Consider the following 16,877-nt stretch of genomic DNA (forward strand, 5'->3'; position numbering starts at 1 on the left):
AAACATGTTTAGCAGTAATTGTCCTTTATAAAAAAAAAATCTTTGGGCTATGTATTTCATAACTTACCTCTGTTAAACCTATATGTGGCTTTTTGATGAGGTTTTGTAAACAACTACTTAAAGTTCTTGTTAGCAGCAAATTTGTAGATTTTCTAAGCATATCATCTATTTCTGTCGAACTGAAAAACAAAGTTTTGGATACTGTTAAACCGATACTAAAGTTACAATACTTTAATTGACATATTTAGCACCTTTACATCTTCACATGCTTAGCATCTTCAACATGGCTTACAAACATTAACAAACCCTCTCTGCTATTTAAATGGCACCAACATCTACTGTCCTTCCATTGTTTCAGGCCTTTCCTCCGTTCTCCGTTGTTTTCCTCCTGCCCTAGTTATTTTCTCCTTTACCAACTCATGGCTGTGCCACAGTTTAATATTCAACATATCTCAGAATTATATCCTTTTAATTAGATGGATTTAAAATCCCAACACCAAAATCCAGGATCAAAATTACTCAAACACTCACTGCACTATATGAATTTCTGAGCTTGCACCAACAGTGTGTCACAACCACTTAGGAAAGGCATTGACTGGGTTATCCCAGTATTTTGTGGTATCAGATGTTCAGGGCATCTAATCACATTAACTAGTAACCTGTCAGTCTCCACATAAAAATCCCATTGGTGGAAGTGATGAAGTCTAGTGGCTCCTCATTGTCACATAAAGGTAATGTGTGGTGATCAGAAGGCAACTGGGAGTCAGGAAATTTCTATACATGTTGCAGAAATAATATCTGTCTACTGACTTGGTTAAGTAGTTAAAGAAATTTAATCAGCTTCAGTATAATTAAAGTGACTAATCTGTCCTCTTCTGATACACAGCAAGGACAAAAGTATGCCTTTCACATCCTTTTCAACAGAATCAGATATCAGAACATTAACCTGCTTCCAATCTGAAGTGACTGGTTGGGAGTTCTGTAACCAGCCAATCACAAGGAAGACCTCTTTCTTTCTTTTTTTGGCTTCAGAGGGGTGCCTCCTCCCCAGTATCATTGCTGCAATGAATAAAACATTCCCAACATTTAACACCACCAAATAAATAAATAAATAAATAAAGATAATCAAAGCCACTACATGTACTGGTAGGTCATGGAACACCATAGTGGGAACTAATCACTGGCCAGAAAATTGTGTCAGGTGAACAGAAACACACACTACTAGCACTGTGTCGCCAGCAGCTAACAGTTTAAAAATCAGAAACATAGGAACTTTCATACTGGATCAGACCCAGGGTCCATATCCAGTCCCCTGTCTCTGGTAGAGGCCAACACTGGATGCTTCAAAGGAAGGTGTAAGAAACCCTGCAGTGGGCAGATATGGGGTAATCTGCTCCCCTACAAAGGCCTCATCCTAATCCAGAATAGTAAGAGATTACCGTAAACCCTGACATACCTTTTTTGTTATTATTAACTATTATTATTTCTTATCCATATAAACATCCAGTATCTCTTTGAATTTTCCTAAATTCTTGGCTTCCATGTCTGATGACAATGAGTGCCACTGTCTGATTATACATTGTGTAATATATTTCCTTTGATCAGTTTTGAACTTGCCACCTTTAAATTTCATGGAATGTTTGCTCTTTTGACCATACTGCACATTGAGCAGAGGCCTTTATGGAGCTGTCCCTTTTTTGAGTTGATATAGTCAATTTAGAACCCTAAGAGGTGCACAATCAACACACATTTCCCCCTTCAATGAGCATTACTTTGTATTTATCAACACTGGACTTCATCTGACATTATTTTGCCCATTCACCTAGCTTGCCTAACTCTCTGAAGTCCCTCAGACTTCTCTAGTCTTGACTAATCTAAATATCAGAGTCATCTGCCAATTGTTCCACCTCACTGCTTGACCCTCTTTCCAATCATTAATAAATATATTAAACTCCAGACGCAATACAGAATCTGGTGGCATCCTGGTGTTAACCTTTTGGCATGATGAATTGGCATTTTTTCCTATTGTTTTCTGTCTCTTAGCCAGTTTCTGATCTGTGACAATATTTTGCCTCTGACCACATGACTATGTAGTTTCTTTAGTTGCCTCTTGCAAGGGACCTTGTCAAAAGCTTTTTGAAAATCTAAAACTATGTCAATCTGGTTATCTGTATCAAATATTATTGACACATTCAAAGAATTCTAATAGATTAGCGAGATACAATTTTTCTTTGCAGAAATCATGCTGGATAGACTCCATCATATATTAATTATTCTATTTCAAGGATCACCCCCAAAGCCATTTTAAAATAAGTAGAACATTAGAGTATTGGAGGATACCATGGTAGCTGTTTTTAATGAGGGATTGCATATTTTTGCCAGCAGTTCAGCCACTTCATACACGCTCCTCAGCACTCCTAGATTTACACCATCTGGGCCTAGTGACTTGTTGCTTTTTAAATAATCAATTTGTTCCACCACTTCTTCTGGTAACTCAATTTCTGATAAACCCATGTTTTTATTATCAAAAACAATCAGGCCTGGAGTATGTATCCCTCTAACATTCTCTATGGTGAAGACTGATGCAAATAAACCATTTAGCTTCTTAGCAATGTCCTGTCTTCCTTAATTGCTCATACACCCTGGAAGAAAAAAAATCAGGAAACCTACCTGGAGAGCATGACAGAAGTTGATCCAATGAAAGATATTACCTCACCTACCTTCTCTCTCATATCCTGGAATCAACATGGCTACAAAATGCTGTTACTTTAAGACTAAGTCAAGAAAACAGCCACTCCCTTTTGTGTCCTCTAAGAACAAGCTGTTCCAAGAGCAACCATTAAAATCTTGAGAAATTGCTTCTCTAAATTTTGTAATATTGTGTAACTTGCCTGGTTTGTATATGGGTCATTTTGTAAAATTTTGCAGCCTCTTCAATCTCTCTCAATACTGTGCACTCTATCTTTTTCTTATTCGGAATGCCCTACTAACACATTTACATTCTTACCACTTAGGTTTTGTACCCCAAAATTCAACTGTGTGGTCTTATCATTCAACATTTTTACACTGACAGATTCTATGGAATATTTTAGATACAGTGCTACTCTGATGGGTTTTTAATATGAGTTAGAGTCTGCTGGAAACTAATTTGGATTGATTTACTTGATCTATACTGTGTCAAACTGCTAATAAAACCCAATGTTGTTTGACAGCAGAAGAAATAACATGGGTGCAAAACACATTTAAGTAATGAACTAAAAATGATTGGTTGCTCAGAGTAAGTCACTTTCCAATCTACACATCCCGAATCCTTTCAGGGGCTCACTCTCAGCTTCTTTTCACTTTTAAAATTAATAGTCAAGGCTGGTATTCTCAAGGAAACCTAACACAGACACCCAATTCCCAATGAAAGTCAACTGGAGATGGGCACTTAATTCCCTCTGCTCCTTTGAAAATCACTGCCCAAGTTTCCAGAATATATTTGGCAATATTACTGCTGAACCCTGGTGATAACTGTCCTGGAAACAGCTCTCATATTCAATCAGAAGAAATGCTTTTTCTAATGGTGGTGGTGATAGTGGTGATAATCCACTGCTGCAGAGGAAGATAAAGGAGGCCAAAAAATTAAAGGGCATGTAAAAGAATTATTCTGACCCTCTTTTTTACATGCTTTGAGAGCTAAGAAATTAAAAGTGCTATATAAGAACTAGAAATTATTATTTGTAATTTATGCTACAAACTGACGTATTCAGCAGACAACAAACTGGATTTAAAAACATCAAGGTCTGGATTCAAGCCACTGCCATATTTTGGACATCCCTGATTTACAGGCCAGTCCATGCACATTTTAAATGTTAATCACTTTCCTTAATTTTTTAACCTCTCACAGATCTAACGGATTTTTCCAAGTTATAGATTTTTTCCATTTTCTATTAACTAACTCATGTTGCTCAAGATTGCACTGCAGATTAAATATTCTCTCTTCCCCCATGAATTTTTTAGAAATATGTAAGTCTCATATATTAGATCTAGGAATTCTTAATAGAATATATAATTTCAAAATGCAAATAATAATTTGAATGTGATCCATTTCATCCTTTTATAGCCATACACTGTAAGAGTTATCATAAAAGAGCATAAAAACAAACAATTGCAAAACTTTACATTTGTCTGAAAGATACAAATAGAACTTCAATACCTCTTTATTACACTAAAGTCAGTAAAATTAAGTATGAAGAGTTTCTAGAATTCAAGTTCAAAAACTACAAACGAATGTTAGACAGCTTCCTCTCCCCAAATCTGAGTATTTCATCTCTAATTAGTCATGTAGACTTTGCATCTTTGATTTCAAGCAAATTCTTCCAATTGGGAATAACCTGTGGCTGGCTTTCAAGGCATCTTTAAATACTTATTTTTCAACATATCAAATGTGAATGGGAACAAAATTAATAGTAGTGTTAAATCGCTGAGCTACTGCAAATTTTACATCTCCAGAAAACTGCAGTTGCTATGTTCTGATTAAATTTGTACAACACACCAACACTACTCTTAAGAAATACATCAGGCAAAACACTTAAAAGCAAAACTGTATCTTTAATAAATGAATCACCATCTGAACACACTCATCTCACATAACAAAATCCTTGAAATCCACATTTTTATATGGTATAAAGAGATGTTGATATAACAACAGAGATTCGATGAGACATTATACCTATAATTATACCTTGAAATTAAGCCAATTTTTCCTTAGTCTTGGAAGGCTAACAACCAGACTTGAGGAATGGTAATTCAGGACTCAAGAGTCCCAGTTCCACTCATAGAGACATGTCACTTAACCTGAGCCCTAACTTTTTTAACATACTCACCAATGAGTTAGCAACAGTAGTGGAACAAAGTCCCCAAACCCAGTGCTCCAAAGAAATGAGACACAGATAAAATGCCAGCTTATACCCATTCAGGACAGTTCCCAAAAGAATTCACATTTACTACAAACATGCTGCAAAAATACAATGGATTCAGAGATCAACCTGGGAAAAGATAAAATCCTTGTATTTCACAAAAAGCATACACAGTACTTATAGTATAAATATAAATATATACACACATCTGTACATACAGATATATACACACACCCAAAACTTGTGGAACAGAAAGAGAGAAAACACCTTTGAGAGACACAAGGTGGGAGAGGTAATAACTTTTATTGGACCAACTTCTGTTGGTGGAAGAGACAAACTTTTGAAAGATAATACCTCACCCACGTTGTCTCTCTCATATCTGGGACCAACAGGGCTACAATATTGCAAACAGTATCTATCCGACAGATATCCAGGCTGTGTATCTGTTTACAATTTGGTAATGCTTATAAAGATTGGCATGACAAGAAAACATTTCTGATTTGAATTTACAAAAAAAAAAAGAGTGTTCCATGATCTGTCTCACAAAACACCCCATTCACCACCCAATTACCCAGTACCACTAACTGAATTTCAGCACTGATGCAAAAATCTGTTATTTTTAGCTCTTGGAGGTTTGTTAACATAGCAGTTAGGAAAGAGTAATTTGTGTGTTTAATGAGTCACTGTTTAGATATGGGGGTCAACAGGCACTCATTAGTACGTGTAAATTATAAACAGTATCAATTAAGAATGTGTGAAAGGAGAGTCATTTACATTTGTTAACAGTGCAAAAGTGGATGACCAGCTGTGAATAGCAAATTTGAGCCTTCAAGACTAATCTACAAATGTTATTTTATGTAATTAAAACCAAGCTGGGCTTTTTGGGGGGGGGGGCGTAAGCAGGGGGGAGAATGGAAGTGTTGAAATATTTTCCACTGAAGAAAGTCATTTTGTAGAGCTTTCTCTTTAGTTTATATTTAGTTTCGTTTTATCAGAAACTCTCTCTCTCTAAGTGACTTCAAAGAGAATCTTCAAAGTAAGAACAGTTTGACACACATTCAAGAATTCTGGTCCAATGTAGGGATGGGATATTATTATTATTATTATTATTTTTATTTTACATTATTATTTTAATACTTGCGTATTGCACCATTAGTGTGCACCGTGCTTTGTATAGGAAGTAAAGGTATGTTTCTTGCCCCAAAGCACCCACAGTCTAAGTAAACTAAGACAAAGGCAGAATGACTGGGGAAAATAAATATCTGGCAAGATTGAAGAAGAAAGTAGATAAATAAGTATATGAGTATGCTATGGTTTTGAGGTATGCATCATGTTAATGTGGACACAGTGACAAAATGAGGATAGACACATGCATGAAATTAAGTGGCAGAATGCAACTTTTATTAAACTTTAACACAGGGGAGGGGCACTACCCACCCATCATTCATATTCTCCTAGACCAGACGTTTAATTGGTTCCAAAGCCAGAGTTAAGAACATAAGAACAACCCTACTGGGTCAGACCAAAGGTGCATCTAGCCAGTGGTGAGCTGGAGCCGGTTTGCGTGAACCAGTTGTTAAATTTTGAAGCGATTTTAGAACCGCTTGTTAACCCGCTTCCCTGCAAGGAGGGGGCGCTGCGACTTTGATGGACTCCAGCCGGGAAGTGTAATTCCTCCTCCGGCCGCCAGCGGTGCTGTGCTTCGGGAGCCATGTGGGCCGCCGCTGGCCCTATTACTGCTGCTGCTCCCCCGACCTCCGGCCCTGAGGCTCCCACTGCTGCCTGGTGGGTCCCCGGTTGCTCTGCTGGGCCTGGGCTGTGTCCTGCTGCTCGGGCTGCTCCAAGACACGCTCCCTGTGAGTACCCACACCCCCTGCCCGCAGCCAGCCCCTGACGCACCCCCTGCCCTGCCTGCAGCCAGCTCTGCGCCCCCTGCCCCAAAAATTTTTTTCACACTCCCTGCACAGGGGCAGTCCGCGGCCGGGCCAGGGCAGGGTTTGCCTTGAGGGGTTTGGACGACGCTGTGCAGGGAGTGGGTTCTGCTCGCAGCTCCAGCAGGGCGGCCAGGGGCGCGGGAGGAACCGGGGGGTGAATCTGGGAGCTCCCAGCCGTTACCTGCTTTCTGCTGTTTCCTGGGCTGCAGCTGGTAGGAGCCCGTGCCCCCCCTGCCAGCCCGGCGCTGCCTCCTCCCCGAGCCCCCGAGATCTGTGCTCTGATCCCCAAAACAGCCCTTTCCAGATCCATGGGGGGGGGGGGAGGAGCGCAGAAGGGACTCTAGCCATGTGCAGGAGACCCAAGGCCATTTATTTTCATTAAATATGTAGACTAAATAATGAAATTAATAAATTTTCAATGTGTATTAATTCTAATGAACAATGCCACATCATGCAGTATTCATTTTTGAAAGTTTATAATAAGCGATGCTCCGGGGGGAGGGGAGGGAGGAGGGGGGCGCAAGGTAGAAGTTTCGCCTAGGGTGCAAAATATCCTTGCACTGGCCCTGTATAACCCGTAACTGGTGCCAGGGTTACAGGGCTTCAGTCCTTACCATATAACCTATAATGCTGGGCAGACTTTCCTCAGCCTACCCCACACAGGAGTCAGCTCTGTCTGAGTCCTAGCACACCCTCTCCCGCATGAAGGGGACAGAGGATGCAGCTGGGAGGGGACCTCGGTCCGCAAAGGCCACAAGGTTTCACCCTATCACATGAGCTCAAGGCCCAGCACCAAAATCCTAGGTCTGTTACCTCTGGGAACATTCATTTTATTCTCTTAACTGCCCTGGAAACAGGCCGCAAGTTGTGACAAACAAACAACTCCACCCCAGTACCTCAGTTAGGCACTAAGTGTGTTCCTGCTCAACTTACTGTAGCTTGAAGGTGCTGCAAGGAAGGCAAAAAACACCCTGGTCCTCTGCTCATGGAAGAAAAAAAATTGTTCCTGACCCTCTAAACAGGCGATTGGCTGTCTCCCTTTCACTGCTGGCCCCATCAAGTTCCCCCATCCATTGATGCAGGTGACTGGCATTTAACTCAGAGATTCATTGATTATAAAACCAGAAGGACCATTGTGTTCATCTAGTCTGACCTCCTGTATAACACAGGCCATAGGACTTCCATGAATTAACTAGAACAAAACTTTTACAAATGATAAATATTCATCTGTATGTCATTTTCCCTTTTCTTCTTGCACTCTATTTACGTTTTCTCTATTTTCACTGACCCTCTCAGAGTAAAATTTCTACAGCTATATTGTAGATACACCTCTACCCCGATATAACGCGACCCAATAGAACACAAATTCGGATATAACGCAGTAAAGCAGTGTTCCGGGGGGGGAGGGCTGCACACTCCGGCAGATCAAAGCAAGTTCAATATAACGCGGTTTCACCTATAAGACGGTAAGATTTTTTGGCTCCCAAGGACAGCGTTCTATCGAAGTAGGTGTACCAGCAAAACCAATCTGCATTAGCAAAACAAAGAGCTTTTGCTGAACTATCTAGTTCCGGGTTACTTTTTTCAACTACTGCATGATTTTTTAAAAGAAGAAAACCTACATACAATTCAAACCAGTAAATATTGTCTAACATGATACTAAAATTGTAGACAGTTTTCTGTGCAAAACTATCATACACATATGATATGCACATGCTACATTTGATCACATTATATGTATAGCTCATTAACTTCCAATTATGAAACAAAAACATGCACATGCCAAGATAATATATATATACACCACTTTATCAATGCTTACCTGCGGTGAAGTGACTCTGAAAATTTAAGGCTTGCATAGATAAACTCCTTAACCTGGATATAAATTTGAGGCACCGATTGAGACATTGGGAGTTTCTTTGGGAAGGATTGCTATGGAAACAAAACATTAATTCTACATTATATTTCAAACTTTGATTCACATTACACGTGGCAATCTAATAAATGCCAAATACTATAATTTAAATATTTTAATCCAATTTATTTTTGTTTCTGCTTTTCATCAAATATAATCATGGGCCTGTATTAGACTGACCATCACACTTATGAAAATAATTTATAACATAACAGAAATTATTTATTTGTATTACAATAAAACCTAACAATTCCAGACAAGATTGAGACCCTACTGGACAAACACACAGTAAAAACAGTTCTTGCCCAAAAGAGCTTTCAATCTAAATAGGCCAGAAAAGGACTAGGGAGGGAAAGAGGCACAGAAAACAGAAATGTTTCTTATCCTACAGTAACTGGAGTTGTTCAAAATGTGTTCTCTCTACATATATTTGACTCTTGGTGCATATGTGCCTCAGGCACTTGATTTGGGAGTCTTTTGGTCAGCACATCCATTGGAGCTGTCATGCGCCAAGCGTCCTTGTGCTCCTGTATTGACAGCATAAGGGGTGGAGTGGCCCAAGCACCACTTAGTTCCTTCGCTACCACAAAATCCAGATATTATAGGACTCTCTAGTACTAGGGAAGAAGGGAGAACTGTGGAAAATACATATATGGATAACACATCTCAAAGAACTTCAGTTATTGTAGGGTAAGCAACTTTTTTTTCTTCTTTGAGAGCTTGTCCATATATTTATGTCCATCCCACTCTTGGTGACTCACAAGCAGTGACCTGATCTAAGGAGGTGGGTTCTCATAGTATAGTTAAAGAGAGGTTGCAATACAGGTCTGCAAAAAAAGCATCGTACCTCGATGCCTTTCCAGTGGAAGAGTGTTTTGTAAAAGTATGAATCAGACTCCAACTGGCTGCCTTGCAGCTGTCTGAAATGCATACACTGTGCAAGGAAGTGAACTCTAGTAGAATGCAACCTAGTCTAAGCTATAGGATCTAGACAAGTTATGTCATAACAAGCCTTAATGCAACCCTAAACCCATCCTGGCTGACCCTTTGCTGATACTGGCTGACCCTTTGTTCTTTCAGCAGATGCCACAAATAATCACGGGGAAGCCCTGAAAGATTTCATCCTTTGTAAACAGAAGGCTAGGGCTCTTTGAACATCTAGAATATGCAGCCGATCTTTCCCCTTACTAGGATATGACTTAGGAAAAAATGACAGAAAGTGGATTATTTGATTTATATTCAAGTCTGTAACTACTTAGGCAGGAATTTGGGATGGGTTTTAAACGACACTTTATCTGGGTGAAATATAGTACGAGGTGGATCCACCATAAGGGCTGTATCTCCCTGATCCATCTGGGTGATGTAATTGAAACCAAAAAAGAGGTCTTCATAGATAAATGCAATAGAGAACAGGATGTCATGTGTTCAAATTGGGGCCACTTTAATCCCTGGTAAAATCCCAAGTTGGGAAGAAGATTTCTTTCTGGTGGAAAAACCCTACTGAGACCTTGTAAGAATTTTGTCATAATAGGATGGGAAAACACTGTGAAGTTTTTGACAGGTGAGTGATGTGCAGAAATTACTGCTAAATGCAGCATAACAAAGCTAATGGCCAAACCAGAGTCTGTTAGCAAGAGTAAGTAGTCTAATAATGACAGGGATCTGAATGACAATAGGGTGCAGCTGCCTTTGCTCACATCAGATTGAAAATCTTTTCCATTTAGCAGTGTAGGTCTGTCTGATGGAGTCCTTTCTACTATGGAATAAAATGTTCTGTACATCCAAGGAACATGATCTCTCTATGCCTGATATTCAGCCAGCAGCCAGGCCAAAATATGAAGGGAGACTGGGTTTGGGTGAAGGACATTTCCCTGGTTTTGAGCTATCAGGTCTGGCAGAAGGGAAAGAATCTCTGGAGGATAAACAGACAACTGCACTAACTCCGGGTATCAAAAATATCTTTGTCAGCTGGGAGCAATCATGATGAATCTGGCAACGTCCTGTCTGATCTGATCTCCCCAAGTACTTTGGGGATTGGGGCAGGGCAGGGGGATGGTTTGGAAGAAAAAGATACATGAGATTTACAAACTAAGGAATTCATCTTAAGGGACCCTGGACTTCCTTGGAGCAGAAAATAAGACTTTTCCTGTTCTTATGCACCACAAACAGACCTATTGCTGGGTGACCCCATTCCTAGATGGTGATATAAATCACAGAGTCCTTGATTTTCTGACCAAAAACAAGTCTTCTAGAGTATTTTGTAGACTCAGGAGATGAGTCACCCTGAGAGATATCTGGTGATGGATACACCAGGTTCATAGTCAAACTTTTTCCTGACATATAGGGATTGATCGTGCTCCTCCCTGCTTGCTTGTAACATGGCTGTCATGTTGTATGTCATAATGTGAATAGACCTGCCCTTAATGAATAGTAGGAACACAGCACAGGCATTGTAAATTGCTCTGAGCTCTTAACTCATTTATGGCCAGTCAAATCTCTTCATGAGTCCAGACACCTTGTGCCTGGTGATCATTCACATGCACTCTCCATCCCAGAAGAGACGCATCCATCACTGTGATCTTGGTTGGAAGGGATAATGAGAAGAGTACTCCCTTGCACCTCTTTGGAGTCCTTGTACTTTTTCAGTGACAACAGGATGTCTAGAAGAGACCGACATGACCAAATGATGCCTGTTCAGAACATATACTGAACTCAGCCAACCCTGCATGCAATGTAGATGCAGTCTGGCATGCTGTGTGAAGAACATACAGGAGGCCATGCTTCCAAGTCCCTACTGTAGTGTGGGGATTAAACTACATCGGAGTAATAAGATTGGCCCTGGTGTTGAATCTGTCGAATAAGATTGGCTCTGGCTGTCATAGAGAGTCTATTATTGCATCTATTAGGACCTTGGTAAATATCCTCAGCACTGCAGAGAGGCGAAAGGAGACGACCGTGTATTAATAATAATTTTGTCTTACCTGGAATCTTATATATTCCTGTGCACCAGACGTATGGTGATATAGAAGTAAGCATCTCGCAAGTGTCGGAATTATGGATGCTAGGGTTACCATTCTGAATTTGAAGCAGCAAATGAAGGTGTTGAGGATCCTCAAATCCAGAATAGGATATTATTTCCCTACTTTGGTATCAGGAACTAGATGGAATAAAACTTTTCCCATGGTACTGAGGCAGAACATCTTCTAATGCTCCAAGGGACAGAACTGAAAGCATCTAATGATGCAACAGCCACTTCTGAGATGAGCCCCTTAAGAAAGATTAGGAGGAAGGTAGTGGTAGGAGCAGTATGGAACTGGATGGAGTAGCTGACTGAGACTATTTCTAGGACCCAGTGATCTGTTTTAGCTATGCTCCATGCATCCTCAAAGAAGTAGAGAGAATTCCCAAATAGGGGACAGGAAGAGTCTAGATCCTGAGAACTGACTGAATTGCAACTCCCGACCAACCCATCAAAATGGTTGCTTGGGTGCAGATATACAGACTGAGATGAGAACATAGCTGAGGTAGAAGGTTTCTTTCTCTGATGACACTGTCCCTTATTAGGGGCTCTGAAGCTCTTTGATGGAAAAAGTGCCAGATGAAGGTCTCTGTCAAGGTGTTCTTTGTTTTTTCTTTGGGGCAAATGGGCGTACCCAAAAGAGTAAAGGATGGCCGCCTGCAAGGAATGAAGGTCATCATCATTCTTTGAACTGAAAAGATCCAGACCCTCAAAAGGAAGATCTCCCATGGTCACCTGAACCTCAAGACGAAAACCTCATCTTTGAAGCCAAGATGTTCCTCCTCACCACCAAAGTGGTGGTAGAATGCAATGAGGTGTCAACATCAACCAGAAATACCTTGGAGAGACATTCTTGTAATTAACTGACCCTCTGAAATTATAGCTCTAAACTCTTCTTTTTTCTTGTGGCAATTCTTCTAAACAGTCAGGGAAGTTTTTATAATTCTGGAAATCTTAATGTGCCAATAACACCTGGTGATTTGAAATTCTGAACAGAAGGCTCTCTGAGGAATAGCTTTATGTCAAAATAAATCAAGATGTTTTGGTTCTCTCTCTTTTGGCTCATTCTTTGCTGTTTTCTGGTCTTTTCATTAGCAGCAACCACCACCAACGAGCCTGATAATGGTTGTATTTAGAAATATTCTTCTCCATTAGATGGCACCTGATAACTTGTCTGTCTTTTTTAAGGTAATAGTGACCATAGCAGGGTGAATCAAGGCTTCATTAATAGTGAATGCCACAAGCCCTAGCATAGCTGTATGGAGAAAGTCCACCAATTTGCATGAAGACTTTCATACTTTAAGAACATCAGAAGCAGGAAGCCTGCTAAACAACCAGTGGGGCCCCTCGATGATAGAGATAGAAAAGGAGCGCTTAAAGAGGATAAAGTCATTGCAGAGAAACTAAATGAATTCTTTGCTTCAGTCTCCACGGCTGAGGATGTTAGGGAGATTCCCAAACCAGAGCCAGCTTTTGTAGGTGACAAATCTGAAGAACTGTCACAGATTGAAATGTCACGAGAGGAGGTTTTGGAATTAATTGATAAACGTAACATTAACAAGTCACCGGGACCAGATGGCATTCACCCAAGAGTTCTAAAAGAACTCAAATGTGAAATTGCGGAACTATTAACTAGGGTTTGTAACCTGTCCTTTAAATCGGCTTCTGGACCCAACAACTGGAAGATAGCTAATGTAACGCCAATATTTAAAAAGGGCTCTAGAGGTGATCCTGGCAATTACAGACCGGTAAGTCTAATGTCGGTACCGGGCAAATTAATCGAAACAATAGTAAAGAATAATATTGTCAGACACATAGAAGAACATAAATTGTTGGGCAAAAGTCAACCTGGTTTCTCTAAAGGGAAATCGTGCCTTATTAATCTATTAGAGTTCTTTGAAGGGGTCAACAAACATATGAACAAGGGGGATCAAGTTACATAGTGTACTTAGATTTCCAGAAAGCTTTTGACAAGGTCCCTCACCAAAGGCTCTTACGTAAATTAAGTTGTCATGGGATAAAAGGGAAGGTCCTTTCATGGATTGAGAACTGGTTAAAAGACAGGGAACAAAGGGTAGGAATTAATGGTAAATTCTCAGATTGGAGAGGGGTAACTAGTGGAGTTCCCCAAGGGTCAGTCCTAGGACCAATCCTATTCAACTTATTCATAAACGATCTGGAGAAAGGGATAAAAAGTGAGGTGGCAAAGTTTGCAGATGATACTAAACTGTTCAAGATAGTTAAGACCAAAGCAGACAGTGAAGAACTTCAAAAAGATCTCACAAAACTAAGCGATTGGGCAACAAAATGGCAAATGAAATTTAATGTGGATAAATGTAAAGTAATGCGCATTGGAAAAAATAACCCCAACTATACATACAATATGATGGGGGCTATTTTAGCTACAACAAATCAGGAAAGAGATCTTGGAGTCATCGTGGATAGTTCTCTGACGATGTCCACACAGTGTGCAGAGGCAGTCAAAAAAGCAAACAGGATGTTAGGAATCATTAAAAAGGGGATAGAAAATAAGACGGAGAATATATTATTGCCCTTATATAAATCAATGGTATGCCCACATCTTGCATACTGCGTACAGATGTGGTCTCCTCATCTCAAAAAAGATATACTGGCACTAGAAAAGGTTCAGAGAAGGGCAACTAAAATGATTAGGGGTTTGGATAGGGTCACATATGAGGAGAGATTAAAGAGGCTAGGACTTTTCAGTTTGGAAAAGAGGAGACTAAGGGGGGATATGATAGAGGTATATAAAATTATGAGTGATGTGGAGAAAGTAGATAAGGAAAAGTTATTTACTTATTCCCATAATACAAGAACTAGGGGTCACCAAATGAAATTAATAAGCAGCAGGTTTAAAACAAATAAAAGGAAGTTCTTCTTCACACAACGCAGAGTCAGCTTGTGGAACTCCTTACCTGAGGAGGTTGTGAAGGGTAGGACTATAACAGTGTTTAAAAGAGAACTGGATAAATTAATGGAGGTTAAGTCCACTAATGGCTATTAGCCACGATGGGTAAGGAATGGTGTCCCTAGACTCTGTTTGTCAGAGGGTGGAGATGGATGGCAGGAGAGAGATCACTTGATCATTACTTGTTAGGTTCACTCCCTCTGGGGCACCTGGCATTGGCCACTGTCGGTAGACAGGATACTGGGCTAGATGGACCTTTGGTCTGACCCAGTACGGCCGTTCTTATGTTCTTATGTTCATACCTCTGTTAGAGGAATTTGTAGTCAATCTGCTATCCTTCCATTACACTTTTAAGTAGATCTTTGAAATATTTGAAATAAATCCAGCTGAGACAGTATACAGGGGAGCACTGCTTCACCTAAGAATGATACAAACATAGTTACATCTCCAGTCTGAGGCAGCTTCTCCTCGGAAATTTCCCATGAATCATAGAATATCAGAGTTGGGAAGGGACCTCAGGAGGTCATCTAGTCCAACCACCTGCTCAAAGCAGGACCAATCCCTAGACAGATTTTTTTTGCCCCAGATCCCTAAATCGCCCCCTCAAGGACTGAACTCACAACCCTGGGTTTTAACAGGCCAATGCTCAAACCACTATCCCTCCCTCAAGCCAGGTTCATGTGCTGTTAATGGAGCAATTGCAGTTCCTGACAAGTACGAGAGTAGGATATCCCTGTAGGTGGTGGTATATAGGTATGTTGTCTTGGATGATAAGAACCCCCAGGATTCCAATAGGGCCATTTTAGGATGTTATATGGATGGAGACCCAAGGGCCACAGAGGAGGATACCAGGGAGGTCTACCCTTATTCTCCCAATGGGATATGGATCTAAATGAAACTCTCAATTCCTTTTCCAACCCATAAAATTTGTAGGAAGTTGCCCTAGAGAAAAAAGTAAGGGATTCCTGTCCACTATGCTGAGACTCAGAAGATGAGAAAAATTGATATTCAAAGTCTAAGGGAGGGGCTGCTAAAGCTGAATTACTTGGTGTCAAGGTAGCCACTGATTTAGCATGCCAATACAGTACCAGCAGTCCAGTACCATGCCAATACGGTACCAGAAGTCCAGTACCAGCTAGTAGTCAATTTGGGCTGAGGAATCTCTTGGGAATAGGATCTGCGAGGTGACTTGGACCTCTTTTTACTGGAGGTTTTAATAGGAAACCTGCCTTTCACTTTACCCAAGGAGTGATGCTCCTTTCCTTGTGAGGACTTAGATTTAACTGTCCTACTGAGTCCAAAGTTGGGGCATTAGAGCTCCAAGAACCCATGCTCATAGGGGCACTCCTGTGCTGATATGAAATTTGTCCAGTGGAGTCAGCTGTACCCTGATCTTAAGTTGGTCGCATAGAACAATCCAATGAAAACAGCTATACATGAGCCTCCCTAGCTTTCAAAATCCTTTTAGAAAAGGATTTACAGATGGAACACATGCTGGGGATATGAGATTCCCAACAACAAAAAAGGTACCTGGTAAGACCATCATGTATAGGTATTGCTGCCTTGCAGAAAGGATATTACTTAAAATCAAGAGACGTGGAGTTAGACACCCTGAAGCCCCAGTGTTGGGAAGAAGTTCCCAGTAAGGGAAGAAAATAAAAACTTCTTCAAACTAAAATTTATCAAAAATGTTTCAGTGTACAACTAATTCTAATTAACTATTCCTAAACTGACATTAATTGGACTCTTGAGGTCCCTTCCAACCCTGATATTCTATGATTAATATTTACACAAAACTGGAGAAGAGTAAACAGCTAAGGGATGTGTCTAGATATGGATATCTCGCAACCACAGGTGGTGAAAAGGAAGTGAGCAGCAGTTGGGCTGCTCTGCCCTTTATGCCCTTGGTATAGGAGCACAAGGACACACTCAGGGCACAAGTGTGGCTCCAAAAGACACTGTTGGCCAAAGACTTCAATCTCATGTGCATGAGACAAGTACACACCAAGAGAGGAACATTTATATGGACAAGCACTTTGAGAAGAATTGTGCAGTTCTCAGATCAAGGAAGTTAAAAAAAAGTCCAAATGATATACAATGGTTGAGATTTGCACAGCAGCCTAGGGGATTTAGACACAAATATTCCATTAATTTTACTGTGCATACATGCTCTAGGCTG

At 40.4% G+C, this 16,877-nt stretch overlaps 1 protein-coding gene across 4 annotated transcripts in view; it reads right to left on the minus strand.

The window, feature by feature from the left end:
- EXOC6 (exocyst complex component 6) overlaps positions 1-16,877 on the minus strand; it is a 186,445-nt gene that overhangs the window by 86,028 nt on the left and 83,540 nt on the right. For all 4 annotated transcript variants that reach the window (XM_024101232.3, XM_024101235.3, XM_005301283.5 and 1 more), the window contains exons 15-16: positions 8,658-8,767; positions 68-179 (exon numbers count right to left, since the gene is read on the minus strand). In XM_024101232.3, coding sequence (XP_023957000.2) covers positions 68-179; positions 8,658-8,767 — 222 coding nt within the window. The remainder of the gene's footprint in view (positions 1-67; positions 180-8,657; positions 8,768-16,877) is intronic.

This window comes from Chrysemys picta, chromosome 7 (genome assembly GCF_011386835.1).
Source record: "Chrysemys picta bellii isolate R12L10 chromosome 7, ASM1138683v2, whole genome shotgun sequence".
Lineage (NCBI taxonomy): Eukaryota > Metazoa > Chordata > Testudines > Emydidae > Chrysemys > Chrysemys picta.